This window comes from Mixophyes fleayi, chromosome 6, assembly GCF_038048845.1.
Source record: "Mixophyes fleayi isolate aMixFle1 chromosome 6, aMixFle1.hap1, whole genome shotgun sequence".
Classification (NCBI taxonomy): domain Eukaryota; kingdom Metazoa; phylum Chordata; class Amphibia; order Anura; family Limnodynastidae; genus Mixophyes; species Mixophyes fleayi.
In genome coordinates, this window is record NC_134407.1 from 32980548 (window position 1) to 32995226 (window position 14679).

At 40.3% G+C, this 14679-nt stretch overlaps 1 protein-coding gene across 2 annotated transcripts in view; it reads right to left on the reverse strand.

Moving 5' to 3' along the window:
• NEURL1 (neuralized E3 ubiquitin protein ligase 1) overlaps positions 1–14679 on the reverse strand; it is a 214728-nt gene that overhangs the window by 78126 nt on the left and 121923 nt on the right. Inside the window, exon 1 of one of the 2 annotated variants that reach the window (XM_075216212.1) lies at positions 12272–12462. The exons of the other annotated variant lie outside the window; for it this stretch is intronic. Within the exon in view, the coding sequence (XP_075072313.1) occupies positions 12272–12305 (34 nt within the window). The 5' untranslated portion in view covers positions 12306–12462. Of the gene's footprint in view, positions 1–12271; positions 12463–14679 lie in introns of those variants that run through there. 2 annotated transcript variants of the gene reach the window in all.

Here is a 14679-nt window from a genome sequence, read left to right on the forward strand (position 1 = left end):
TGAGAAATCATAGATTTGTTTTGCCATAACCCATTTAACGTTTCTTAACGCAGGCTTCATATATTAGTATGGGGACTATGTAGTTCTCCAATTTATAAAGTTGCGAAAAGCTTGGTAGTGTTACCTGTCATTTTCAATAGGCTGCAGGTGAAGCCTCTCCGGCTTCGATGGACCCTCATCTATGGAAGTGCTACGAGCATGTGCATAGCACTTCCTCCATTTACCAGCAGTGTTAGTTAAAACAGTTTGTGGAGGAGGGGTGACTTCACTCGTGCTCCCAGAGCAGTCTTGGCTTGGTAAACTACAGCTATGTTGTATTATGCATCATTGCAATTTGAAGTAATACATATTGATTGACACCGCACTATCTTAGATATACTTACCCACTCTCCCGGAATGTCCAGGAGAATCAGGGTAGGTCTCCCAGACTCTGGGAGAGTAGGGTATTCTCCCGCATCTGCCCACTTCCTAGTGCAGTAGACAGGATTTGGAGCCTCCGTGATGCAATTCTTGGGAAGCCACATCATTCTGGCCTGCCCCCCACGGTAAAATGACACGTTTGCGTCACTGCATTGTAGGAGGGGGGACAAAATGACGCGATGCGCCAAGCTCCGCCCTCACAAGCTCACCTCTACCCCGGAGGCCAACATTTAAAGTTGGTAAGAATGACCTTCAACCACCAAATGCCCAGATTTTGCAGCGAGGCAGATTATACAACACAAACTCAAATTAATTCATAAAATTCATTAGAGATTTGTTTATGACCCAATGTAATTTATTTTCCAGCAAAATGCCAAGATACACAGTTATGGAAAGAGGTATAACACAAAAATTAGACAATTACATATAATCATGTAATCTGCATATTGAAGCAAGTTGAGTCACATTGCAGACATTCCCTGCAGACAAGCTTCCATCGCTGCTGGCATAGTACGTACCTTCTTGTGGACATGACCTAGGGAAATCTGCGCTGACGTCCACTGTGCGCTGATCACAAAGCACCACAACAGCTGTCTGTATATTAATGATTATGGTACAACTGACTGCACTGTACAGAAAATTGTCATTTGAGCTTAGAGGAGCCCTAGAACCTAATTACCTAGGGAACATAAGTTGTTCAACATCTTGTACTGACACACATCTTCTGCAAAACGCGTGTGTCAAGATGGAGTCTTGTGTTCATGATCGTCTCGTTAATGTGGAGATAATGAATTGCTGTTCATGTGACCACTATTTATGCACATTTCTAATTACCCTAGTATTAAACAATTAAATAATAATTATGCTATAAGTGTACATAGAGCTGTATTTACAGTTAAGGCACAGAAATAGTTTCTCAATCTGATTTTATTTTTAGTTCCACATGAGAGGTCTCTTCACGAGTGAGCGATAATGCGATTTGTGATGAATCACGCAATTTTGGCCCTGTTGCCATGGCAATATGATGCATTATTGCATCGCAGGGCTAGGGCCATGAAGATGCGATTCACAGCGTCGCCCCCCCCCCCCCCTCTGTCCTCACATTTGACCTCCCCTCCGGTATCTCCCGGAGGGAGAGAGTAAAAAGTTGGTATGGCCTAATAGCCACTGATATGGGATGTAATCTGTGTTACTTCAGAAAATAATCAAAAAATGAATATAACAGCATACCAGTAGACGGTCACAAGACATATCTTACATGGTGTATTAAAGTCCACGTGTATTAAAGTCCACGTGAGTAATTATAATTCATAAAGGGTGGCAGCCATCCAAAAACCCTTTGCTATTTTGGTTCAATACAATGTAGAAGAAGGAAACTAAACATGAGACGCTCTATCGTGAATTGTAATGAAAGACAGCCATATCACATAACAGATATGGCACGTGATAATTACTTATCGAATAGCCCAATGCAGACAGGTCTTCTTTGATCATAGTTAGAGCATATAGCGGTCTATTGAGAACACTGTTGTATTGACCCAGATGAGTTAGAGATCTCACAAAATTGTGATCATAATAGTACCTCAGATATATAAGGGACATAGCAGGTAACACATAACAGTGTAGTATTTTTTAATAAGAATACCCACAGAATGGGAAAAAATGGTCTTTATTACAAATTGTGAATACAGATGGTACAAGACGCACTCCTCTCCTTCATAGTTCATCAAGAGATTTCATCAGGGAGATGTGCTGCCAACCAATACTGAGGGGTTTATATAGTGTAGTTTACAACGAGTGAGTAAATAAATGAGGCCATTGTAGTCTAAATTACCACAAGAATGTATAAGTAGTACAAAATTAGTAGTAAGAGAACTCAGCAAAAATGGAGGATAAATAATGGTTCTCTATTGGCTGCAAGTGGATAGTTCGATTAGAATCTTGAATATCAAATAAAAAAAACTTGATTTTGTCTTATTCTATTTTAGATGTAAATGTAAGATTAAAGTCATTGTTTGGAATAAATGTAATACAACCAACAAACTGTTCCGTACTACCTTGCCAAATCATTAAAATCATTAAAATGTTGTCAATATATCTCTTTTGTTTCCTCCTTACACATAGAATTTAATCCAGATACTAATGGGTTTTCGGATGACAGCCACTCTTTATGATTAATAAAGGAGTGATATTTATGGAGGGCGCCTCCTGTTTTGTTTCCTCCTCCTACAAGTGAGAGATACTTTGGTGTAGTGTATGACGTGACTGGGGAAGTGGCCAGGTTTGGAAAGGTCCAGAACAAAAGCTAGCACAAAGGTGCTTTCTTTATTCAAATCTTTAAAATAATTTTATCACACACCAATTGCGACCTGTCCGTACTTTTGTGTTTTAGGTTTAATTTATTTTTTAATTTTTTTTAAGTACAGTTTTGTATTATTCGATTTGTGGTTATTCTTAAAATGTGATTTTTTTTCTTATTCCACCAGCACTTTAAATTATAAGTTTCTCAACAGTTTTGCAACTATTTTTTTTTTTAAGAGGTTGAAGAGGTTGAAGTCAAAAATAGTTTAGCCAACCGACAATAGAGAATATCCTACCTTATTTGGAATCTGAACATAGAGAATTCTAATTAAACTGTATCCATTTTTTTTTTTTCACACCTTCTTAGGGTGGATACACGCAGGTGCATATTATATCCCCCACGTCACAAGTCACTGTCGTCTGACCGTCTGATAAAATAAAAGGGAATTGATCTTTATTGTGAATGGGAATATCAGTATACACTGGGTCCAATTCATTACAGGACATAATGTGCGTTTTTAAAAATAAAATCAAAAAAAATCAAGTATATGCACGTCAGATTCGACCAGGAGGGGTTGTGAAAATACGTGTTATGATGAATACAGGTGTAGGTCTGCCCTGTTCTACCAGACACTGCAGGATACATCCAATACCTATGTGAATATCAACTCACAAAAGAAAGACCAGAAAAAAGCCTACTCAATTAATTTCACCTGTTAATAATATAGGCATTAATGATAATAAAAAAAATAAATTAAAAAGTGTTTTTTTCTCCATGAAATACATTTATTAGGATGCTCTGAAAGTCTACTGTACATAAATACATTTTTACAGTTGCTCCTGATTACAAACACATGTCCTAGCATACATACACATCAGTCTTCATTAGTAATCAGCATTTAGACTAGACCTGTAGTTGAAGCAAGAGATACGGCTGAGAAACAAGTACCATCGCTGCTGCGTGCGCTTGAGCTTGGCACGCCCATAATGTACATTGACTACATGTATATACCCCTTCCCTGCCCTGCTCCGTTCCCTCCCTGAAGTCACAGGCTGTAGTAAGTGTTCTTTGCCCTTAAAGATTAATTGAACGTTGATGCGTTCTGTGGCGTATGGTGCGGTTCTGAGCATGCGCAGAGTAACTGTGCGGATTATACACACAAAATTGCAGTTTACATCCCTTAATAAATCATCATCATTTATTTATATAGCGCCACTAATTCCGCAGCGCTGTACAGAGAACTCATTCACTTCAGTCCCTGCCCCATTGGAGCTTACAGTCTAAATTCCCTAATATAGACACACACTCACAGAAAGACAGACAGAGAGGGAGACAGACAGACAGAGACAGAGAGACTAGGGTTAATTTTGATAGCAGCCAATTAATACCAGTATGTTTTTGGAGTGTGGGAGGAAACTGGAGCACCCGGAGGAAACCCACGCAAACACGGGGAGAACATACAAACTCCACACAGATAAGGCCATGGTCGGGAATCGAACTCATGACCCCAGTGCTGTGAGGCAGAAGTGCTAACCACTATGCATCAGGCCCACTGGCGATATCCCAAATAACGGACAGGCAATGAATGCTGCTTGTAAATTGTTCTGATACAGTTATCAACTATCTGCATCATTCTTACACAGAATTCCCACGTCTTCCCTTCTGTTATGTTATAGGCTACTTTGAAGATATTTTGTTAGCCCCGATAGCTTTACGCTGTGCTAATTGTTCATCCAGCCCTGCAATCTCCCACCTCCTCTTCGCTTCTCTCCATGTTAGCTTTCAAGCAGAGAAGTCGGGTCCTCTAGGAAGCAGCGCACAGTCTCTTTCTTAGCAGTGCCTGTCTCTATGATGTTTAGTTGTCTTTTCATTTGACAGTACATTTACAGTGCAGCTCCTGCTATGCAATATATTTATATACTCTTGAGCCTGAAGGTAACGCCGGGCTGAAGTGTAGCTGCCTGTAATGCAGAGGCTATAGCAGACTCATTTCATACAAATTACAAAACATGATCATCACTATGGGAGAAAGGATAATGTATGATGAAATAATCGGCCCTTTATTTCATGAAAATGTGCACTATTAATTCAAGGTAAAGTTCCACAGCTATCATGCAAAATACACTCTGTCATTACACAAGAATGCTGCTATGGTGTGTTGTGTGTTCCTCAATGGTTTATGTGAAAATAGAGCAAATGCTGGTGATGCAAAGCCATATTGATCTGTGGACCAGGAGGATTATGTCTGGAGTTCCAGTGTTTATTATATATGATCACACTGCCGTACAGCAGGTGAAATACTTATAATTATTATCAGTACTAGAACGGCAACATTTACTGCAGCACTGAACAATCAGACAACTTCCTTCAAGCAATTTAGACATTGACTCATTAGAGGTCACTACCACAAGTACAAAAACAATCAATTATGTCCCAAAATTGAAGCACCCCGAAGAAGCCCACTCAAATACAGGGAGAGCATACAGATCCATGCAGACAGCACCCTGGTCAGGACTGAACCTAAGCCAGCTATGTGATGTCATTGTACCCCCCATGTCATAATTTATGGACCAGAATAGTTTAATCTCTAATGCCCTGCATTCACCAGAAAGTAAACACGCTTTATTATTATCGTAGATTTGTAACGCGCCACAGTGCTCCGCAGCGCCATACAGTAGGGAAAACAGTACATACATAAAACAGGGACATACAAGGCAGACAAAATAAATGGAGACATGAAAACAAAGGGTATGAAGGACTCTGCTCATTAGAGAGCTTACATTCTAAGTGGAAGAGGGCACAGATGAAACAAGAGGTTTAAATGTGTCTCAGAGGGGAAATTGGGATAGTTGAGAAGGTGCATTAGTGTGAATAGCGTTATTGGTGATAAGGTCACCTCTAAAAAAATAGATGGCTTTTCAAAGAGCATCTAAAGATTTGAAGCCTGTGAGAAAGTCTGACTGAGCATGGTAGGGAACTCCATAAGTGGGGAGCAGCACGGGAGAAGTCTTGTAGGCGGGAGTGAGAGGTGGTTACCAGAGAGGAAACAAGGCGCAGGTCAGAGATAGATCTAAGAGGGCAAGAGGGAGAGGTTTTTGATATGAGATGTATGCAGGGGTTTGTTGTTGAGGGCTTTGTAGGTAAGGGTGAGTAATATGAATTTGATTCTGGAGGAGACAGGGAGCCAGTGTAGGGATTTGCAAAGTGGTGCAGCAGATGTGAAGTGGTGAGAGAAGATCAGTCTTGCAGCAGTATTTAGGATGGATTGAAGTGTGGATATATGGGTGTCAGGAATGACAGATAGCAGGAAGTTGCAATAGTCAAGACGGGAGATGAGAGATTGGATAAGAGTTTTGGTAGAATGTTGAGTAAGAAAACGGCGTATTCTGCAATGTTTCTTAGGTGGAATCGACAGGACTAGGAGAGAGTCTGGATATGAGGAATAAAGCAGAGGGCAGAGTCAAGTGTGACACCAAGGCAGCGGGCTCGGGAAACTGAGGAAACTGTGGTGTTACTGACAGTGAGGGAGATTTGAGGGCAGGTGGTGACTCTGGCAGGAGGGAAGATAATAAGTTCTGTTTTGGACATGTTGAGCTTTAGGTAGCGTTGGGAAATCCACATAGAGATAGCAGAAAGACAGTTGGTTTGAAAGTTTGCCAAAATAGTAATCTGATAGTGCTAATGCAATATCCACAGCAATATTAACAACTACCAAACAGACCTAAAAGCAACAATCTGTACTCAGGGTCTATTTGTCATATTGATCAACTGATTTCTACTGTAACAAGAGCTTCCAGTGAACGTAATAGAAGGCCAACACACCACAGGCAGATGTTAACGTGTCCGACAGCGTGTTTTTATTTTTTAATGAGTGGACAAGATCATCAAGAACTGAACACAGACCATGCAAACCAGTGTACAGGAAAAAAAATCCACACAAATGTGGTTAAGTCCTTAGCCTTCCACTGGAAAACAATCTAAACTATTGGTGGGTAACAGGTGCCCCTTGGGGCTTGAAGGCTAATTATAAGGTGCATGAAAAATACCATGGTGCCCTCCACTTATCTACACCATACTGCCCACAGTAGCTACAGCTTTGATGGACAAGAAATCACCAGAGAGACCCACCTAAAGCTATCTCCACCGATACACGGCAATAGCTACCGCTGGCCGGGGGCTTTGCTAAATTGGGAGAATCCCTTTGTTAATTAGGCCCCTTAAGTTGGCCAGACACACTGCAATGTCATACTTGGTATTAACCCCGCATGGCAGGGTGTGTGGCCCCAAAACTACGGTGATGCCCGATAGAGATATTATCAAAATTGAAAGAATCATTATCGAGAATTGAAAAATGCAGTTGGAGGATGGTGGACCGCTACCTGCACGTGTGATCATCCGAAATTTACTAACAGACCATAGTAACACTAAAAGAAAACCAGCCGATTAGCTAATGGCTGTAGCTCATCCAACTTGGCCACAGCGATCCTGTGTCATTTTGCTTTTTGGACAATGTCGTAACATGTGACCAGCATCAGAATATTAAAATTCAATAACCCCTAATATTTATTTACACTGAACTTATATTATTGTGTAAATAATAATGAGATTGTAGTTTCTACTTCTTTATGGGATGTGCTCACAAAGAGTCTGCAGAGAATACCCTGTTTTGTGTCTTTCTCCTGTGTGTTCTGGATGCAGACTAAATAATAGAACACTTCTTACTAGCACAGTGTAACCTGTCAGTGTAACCTTCTCCTCTCTCCCATAATTATACATAATGAATAAGAGCTCTGTATTGTAATAAGACAATTTGCACAATGCATGATTGCAAAACAAAAACCGTCATTGAATCAGATTAAAAGCAGCTTGTACAGGGATGATTCTCGGCCGCATGGTGATGCCAAATTGGTGCCTTTGCTTTCAGTAGATCTTATTGCTTCATTAGAACTGTAGTAACTTCATTGAGTGACGGACTGAGCCCTTGTTTTCTTAGCAACATGATTGTTTTCCGCTCTATACTACACCAGCACTAGCAATTCCTCTACTTCAGCACCTTTACCGAAACTCTCAATTCTCCATTACTGAAGGACATACCAGCTGCTATGGTAAATGATGAACTTCAATGTATTACCATGTCAGCCTATTGGATAATCAGACCCTGTGGGGGAGTGATGATCACCAAGTTTGGATACAGTACATAATGTATGTAAACACATAAATAGTGGATGCAGTATCTACATGCAACAAGGACTCTCCACTCTACATAGAACAGAACACTACTAAATCGTTCCAAATACAGATGGAGCAATTGTGTTTGAGCAAGACGGACCAATCCGACATATCCCATGTGATGGATGGTGCGATTTGCCCAATACATGACATGTGGGCAGCACAGTGGCTTAGTGGTTAGCACTTCTGCCTCACAGCACTGGGGTCCATGAGTTCGATTCCCAACCATGGCCTTATCTGTGTGGAGTTTGTATGCTCTCCCCGTGTTTGCGCGGGTTTCCTCCGGGTGCTCCGGTTTCCTCCCACACTCCAAAAACTTACTGGTAGGTCAATTGGCTGCTATCAAAATTGACCCTAGTCTCTCCCTCTGTGTGTGTGTATATATTAGGGAATTTAGACTGTAAGCTCCAATGGGGGAGGGACTGATGTGAATGAGTTCTCTGTACAGCGCTGCGGAATCAGTAGCGCTATATAAATAGTTGATGATGATGATGATGACGACAAGCAACGGATCTTGTGGACTTGCCCAAATTGCTCCATTCGTAATCCCATGTGTCTGAACCCTTGTTCATCTTGTTCAAAATTAGCCTCATCTCACCTCTCAAAGATTGGTGCCATATCTTTCACATGGATGAATATATAGATTTCCCAGTTGGCCTTACTCCTTTTTGTCCCATAAACTTCTATCTCATACCTCATCATTAGTTCTTTCCTATGTTGTCAACAATGTACAGTAGCTCCTGTATAAACGTCAATATAGTTTGCTGAATTGTGGCAAATAACCAAACATTATTCTATAGAGGAGTAATCTATTTATTAAAACCAAAACCCAGCTCAGTATCTAGACAAAGACTATTTAAATACAGTTTCTGTGCGCTAGAAGGTTTCATCTATTATACAAAAGACTCTTTATGGATGTATGCAACGCTGAATTGGATGCTGCCTTACAACTAATGCCAACGCTATTATATAACAGTTATGATAAATCCCGCTTCCTCGTGTGTTGATTAACCCTTACAAGGCAGAGCTAAGCATCAGTGATAGCGCTAAAGCAATCTGTGGATATTAAGCGTCGGTTTGCCGTCCTGCTACCAATCTAAATTAATGCTGTCTGTATATTTCAGCTAGCACAAAGCCCCCTGAGGAGATTTGCACATTTTAATCATTAATCTCTGCACGTACACACAGGGTCCTCTCTCTCTCTCTCTCTCTTCTTCCCACATGAGAGGCGCATGTGATGGTTCGGCCTAAGGAAACCTCTCTTACATCTGATTGCCGTGGACCCATCGTTAAAGAATTATGAGAGCGCGCTGAGCTGTAGACAGGGAGATTTTGGATACCTTGAATAATTTCTGATACACAATGAAGCAAGTCTAAGAGTACACATTACTTCTTGGAATACCCTGAACTGTGAATGTGTAGCTATAAACCTTTGGACGGACCAGGTTTTACGATGAGTGGCACTCAAAGGGTTTCCTTTAAAAACACCCAAACTTGCCGTCAGATGGTCACAAGAAAAAACAAAGGGGAAACGTGTCTCTAATGTATAATGAGGAAGAACCATATTTAGCAAATCCAGGGTTAACACTTAACCTGCTGGGAGACATTGTATAGGACATTTACTAATAAAAAAGGAATATACATAAAGATGATACCAATCATATAGCTTACAGTCAGATGTGTTAGATTATCTAATATCTATTATCTAAAGAGCTGTCCTAGACATCAGGCTTTGGGAGCCCACCAACATTTAAGGAATTAAATGTAAAAGAGCACTTTATTTCTGTAAATAGTTACATGTGTGCATTCTGCATTGTGGCAGATTTAATAATAATAATAATAATAATAATTATTATATTAGTGACACCATCAGTCGTTTACAGCTCACCGTACACTATTACAAATGTTTGTGTTGGTCTGCATAAGGAATGTGAATGCACCATTTAGGTTACTGCCGTAGGCAGAATGATTAGACACACCCCCTGGTAGCAGAAAGTACATACAAACAAAAGCAGCAACACTCAATAAAGAACAGAGCATACACTCAATACAAACACTACCAAAAAAGGGGTCAATAAAAACTAAATACAGTTGTCTGAGGAGACTACCTAGAATTATTTATTCAAGTCTGTATACAAAGGTATCTATATTTATTATTATTATTATACTTTATCTATAAAGTGGCAATATATTCTACATTGATATAAAGTAGTGAAGTAAAAGAAATATGTAGTTATAGCAATACAAGACTATAATCTGAGGTAAAAGGTAAGAGGGTACTGCTCACTACTATCTAATTGTTACAGATTATTCCTTCATATTATTGACCCTGGTAATCTCCCAGAAATGCAGCTAATGCTTCTCTCTTCAATCAGTTGCTTTTTGTTATAGGCGAATAGGTAACCTGAATCTCCACCACACAGTGAGTACAATAGATGACATTATCAAGTAATTCAGAATAAAATACATACACACAGCTTTATATTTCAATATATTCTTATCCACTTACGTTTATTTCACACTTACCTGTATTAAATAACAATATATATGAAACCACATTCCTTATTACCACAGTAAATATATATTGCTTTGTTCAGCACTGCAGATCATGTTAATTATTAATAGAAGCAATTGTTATCAATATCCAAGAGATCTTGACGTATGATAAACTCCTGACTTACAAAACATTGCACTGTGTTATATAATAATAATCTTCATTATTGTTCCACATTAACTATGAAAGACATGTAATGACATATTTTAAAGGAGTTGTCCAGTTAAAAGAAAAAAAAAAGCTATCATTGCTTCCCAGATAGCGCCTCTCATGGTCCCCGCCACTTTGTTTTAGTCTTGAAAAGTGCACCTACCTATAGTATGCTGCGTTGCCCACAGCTATTACCTTCTTGTATTATTCAAATATGGAGGCAGGTAATTCTGGACTACACCTCCCATAATTCCATGTGCCCCCCCTTGTACCCTTCTTCACATTCATACACACACACACACACACACACACACACACACAGAGTCTAAGGTGAGGTGCAGTGAAGAGAAGAATGACAGCGGGCATCTGATGAATGACCCATGGGGACGTCAGAACTCCATGCCTGGACACACAGGGGCTGCCATAGGCATATCCCATGGGAACCCTAATTAAAAAATGCAGGTCAAAAATTGCAACAACCCCTTTAAGCCATTGACTAGTGAGTATGCAACATATTACATGCAGGGCGGGCATCCCTTCTTCAGAAGTGGTACCCCCACCTCACCCCCTCCTCAGACTGCGAGTGTGATGCTTGGATTTGATGTAATAGCCGGAGTATACTCCCAGACTATGACTGACATTAAGGAGCCCCAGCCAAGAGCTACACATGTAAGAAGCTGCCAGCAACTTCTGCCTCATGTCAGCTGCCATGTGGGGGCGCCGTAGGGGCTTTAAACAACGCTTGATGACTTCACAGTCATAGTGACTGGATAGTGACATTATGTCACTCATTCAGTGCATCCTAGACAACCGCCTAGGTTCACTTAATGGCAGTGCCTACAATGATTACACAATATATTTGGGACAATGTAGCTCCTACTGTCAATTATAAGTGAGGATTTCCATGAAGATATAAAGGTTGAATGAATTTATATATAAGCCACAGGTCTGGAAGTGGTTTCAAATATCTGGAATAGTTTACAATAGAGGATATTTTATTTCTTGTAAAACATACGTTTTCCTAATGAACACTGAAGTGATTATATCAGAACTCACCTTATATACATATATTATTCACAGGAGTTTATACATATATTAACCTGCTATATACACACACTACAAGAAAAGCTATTATATTGCCCTGATGATTGCAGGTAACTACAGTGCACTGCACATAGGACCTACAGCCTTCAACAAAACTGCAAACTATAGGATACAGCAAGTGGGGATTAAAACTGCACCAATCTCTCCTCTCACACGTTTAGCACTAATGACTTCTGGAAACAATCAATTATTTAAAACAAATCAATCAAGAAACGAAGCACAGGAGGTATATACCATTACCTCTTACTAGCACTACAAAACGCACAGCAAACACTTTCTTAAATGCATCAGTTCAATACAATGGCTGCATTAGTAAGTGTCCCTATATTCTGTACTGATATTTCAAAGGACAATACATGACAGCACACATCAGCGGGTCATGCAGTATTAGATGTAGTGCATAGGTGCACAGAGAGATGCTCGTAGTAATCCAGCTGCTTTACCTCTGCCAGACATCCCACATTTACAGCACCAGTGACACCGGTGATCTATAGCTGAATGCAGGTCCTTACCATAGAGCGTGTTCCTGGTCACCTGTCCTCCCATAGTAGATCACCCTTCCCTGGCTCCTCTCACAGTGCACGGCAGCGGCACGCCACACACACGGCAGCCAGGATCATGTTGCACATCTACATACACACAGCAGCTGAGTGATTACTAATAATACTCATGCAAACGATGGTACAAGGAGCTGGACGGCTACACTACTAACACCCACCCTCAGACCCTCCCTCACAAAGCAGCAATGTCATGTTTATTTACATAAAAGGGAGGAGACTGAAGCCTTCCTGAAATAGCAGATAGCACAAGCTTAGCGTTAATACCAGGGATCTCCCGTGTAGTGTAGACTCAAGCCCTCTTGTGCTCCTTCTGTAATGACAATACTCTCTCTCTATCTCTCTCTATCTCTCTCTCTCCCTCCCTCTCTCTCTCCCTCTCCCTCTCCCCTCTCTCTCATTTTGATGTCATCTCTAATAATTGGTGAGTTATGATATCATCACTTCATTGTTTATTACAAGAAAATCTATAATAGCAGGAATAGCCCAACTCCCACTCTAAATTATTACAGACATTAGGGGGGTATTCAATTGTCAGCAATTTTTTTCTTACAGCGTTAAGTCATTTTAACACTGTTTTTTTTATCATTGTCGAGCGGGTTAACTTTACCCGCCATTCAATTCCATTTTTAACACTACGTTTTTTTTCAAGAAACGGTCCTCTCGCGCTCCAGTAGGAGGTCTATTGAAAGTATAGGGTGTGCGAGAGGCAGCCGCGTTAGAAGCTATTCAATTGTTTTTTAACGCGGTGGGTAAAACAGGAAAATACGCTGTTTTATCTCGCACCTCCTTGGGGTGTGTTAAAAATAAAAAAACGCTGAAAACTATTTGAAATCATGTAATATTGGGGAAAAAAAATGTTAAACTTATGTTTATCACTAATGCCTGACTTGTGTAAGTTGATTTTCTTGTGAAAAAATATTGAAATAAGAAAATAAAATAATGAAATGACTAATTATATTTATGCATGTTTTTGGTACAAATATGAATGTAGTAATATGTTTTGACATGGAATAGATGATTGTATGGTAAAAAATAGTTCAATAAAAAACTATGCTAAAGAAAGTACTGTAATGTAGATATTATCAATGTGTAATGCAATCTAATGTATGGAAATGTATGCAAAACCTTTTTTCGTGTTAAACATGACTGCGTTAAAACTCCCCTTCACTTCCATAAAATCTCACAAACACAATTGTTAACGTGTGGGGGCAGTGTTCCCTTTTTTTCAATTGAATTGCACAAGTTTTCCCGTTGCGCTAACTCAAATCGGTCGCTATTGCCGTCAAAAACCCGTGGGAGATTTTTTTTTTTCCGTGGCGGGGAAAAAAAAACCTCACTAACAATTGAATACCCCCCTAGAAATAACATCGGAGCTCTGTTATCTGTATACGCTTCCTGTTTAACCATCACTGCTAGCGGCAGTGGCATGAGCGTCCTAAAGGGGAGTCCCAGAGAATCTCCAATAGCTTCCCCAAACAGGTTGGAATCCCCTCAGGCTGAGATACCACTACACTTAGCACCAAGCAGATGTACTTCCCCAAACAGGTTGGAATCCCCCTAGGATTATTACTATTACAATTAGCACCTATAATGCTTTAAGCTATCTTTTAAGACAAGTTTTTCATTGACGACATTTTGGTCAAATCAAATGAATTTTGAGTCTGATGCCTATATAAAGGTTACTGTTGGTCACTAAAATGCAGCCACAATGTAGAAACAAAAATATGTTTTGACACAAATCTGTTGATATCCACAACTTTATATATAACATACAGATGCATCCAGAGCACATTAAGTAAACTTGCACCAGATATGCTGGACACAAAAAGATACAACTCCTGTAACGTGTTTTAAAAATGGTTGTCAAAATTGGTTGGAAAGGGTTAAACGTTTTTTTTGCATGATGTTCAGTTCACAAACTAGCAGTTTGCGTCATTTACACACATCGGATGCATTGGATTGTAAGCTGTCATGAGCAGGGCCTTCCTACCCTTTGTCTGCTATATTAAGTCCCTGTTTTATGTATGTTCTATTTTTCCAACTGCCCTGTGCAGCAAACACTTTGGAGCCTTACAAATCCCTAGGATCCTCTCTCCGGATACCTCCCCTCCAACCCTGGACTCTCCACTGGCACCATGTCCTCTGACACCCTAACCTTTTACCTGGCACCCTGTTCCTTCGCTGGGATTCTTTCCCCTGACACCCTCCCCTCTCCTATAGGGCAGACACCACTGGCGCCTTGTCCCCCTATCCTGGGATTCTGTCCAATGTCACCTTATCCCATCCTCTGAGATCCTTTCCCCTGACACCCTCCCCTCTCCTATAGGGCAGACACCACTGGCGCCTTGTCCCCCTGTCCT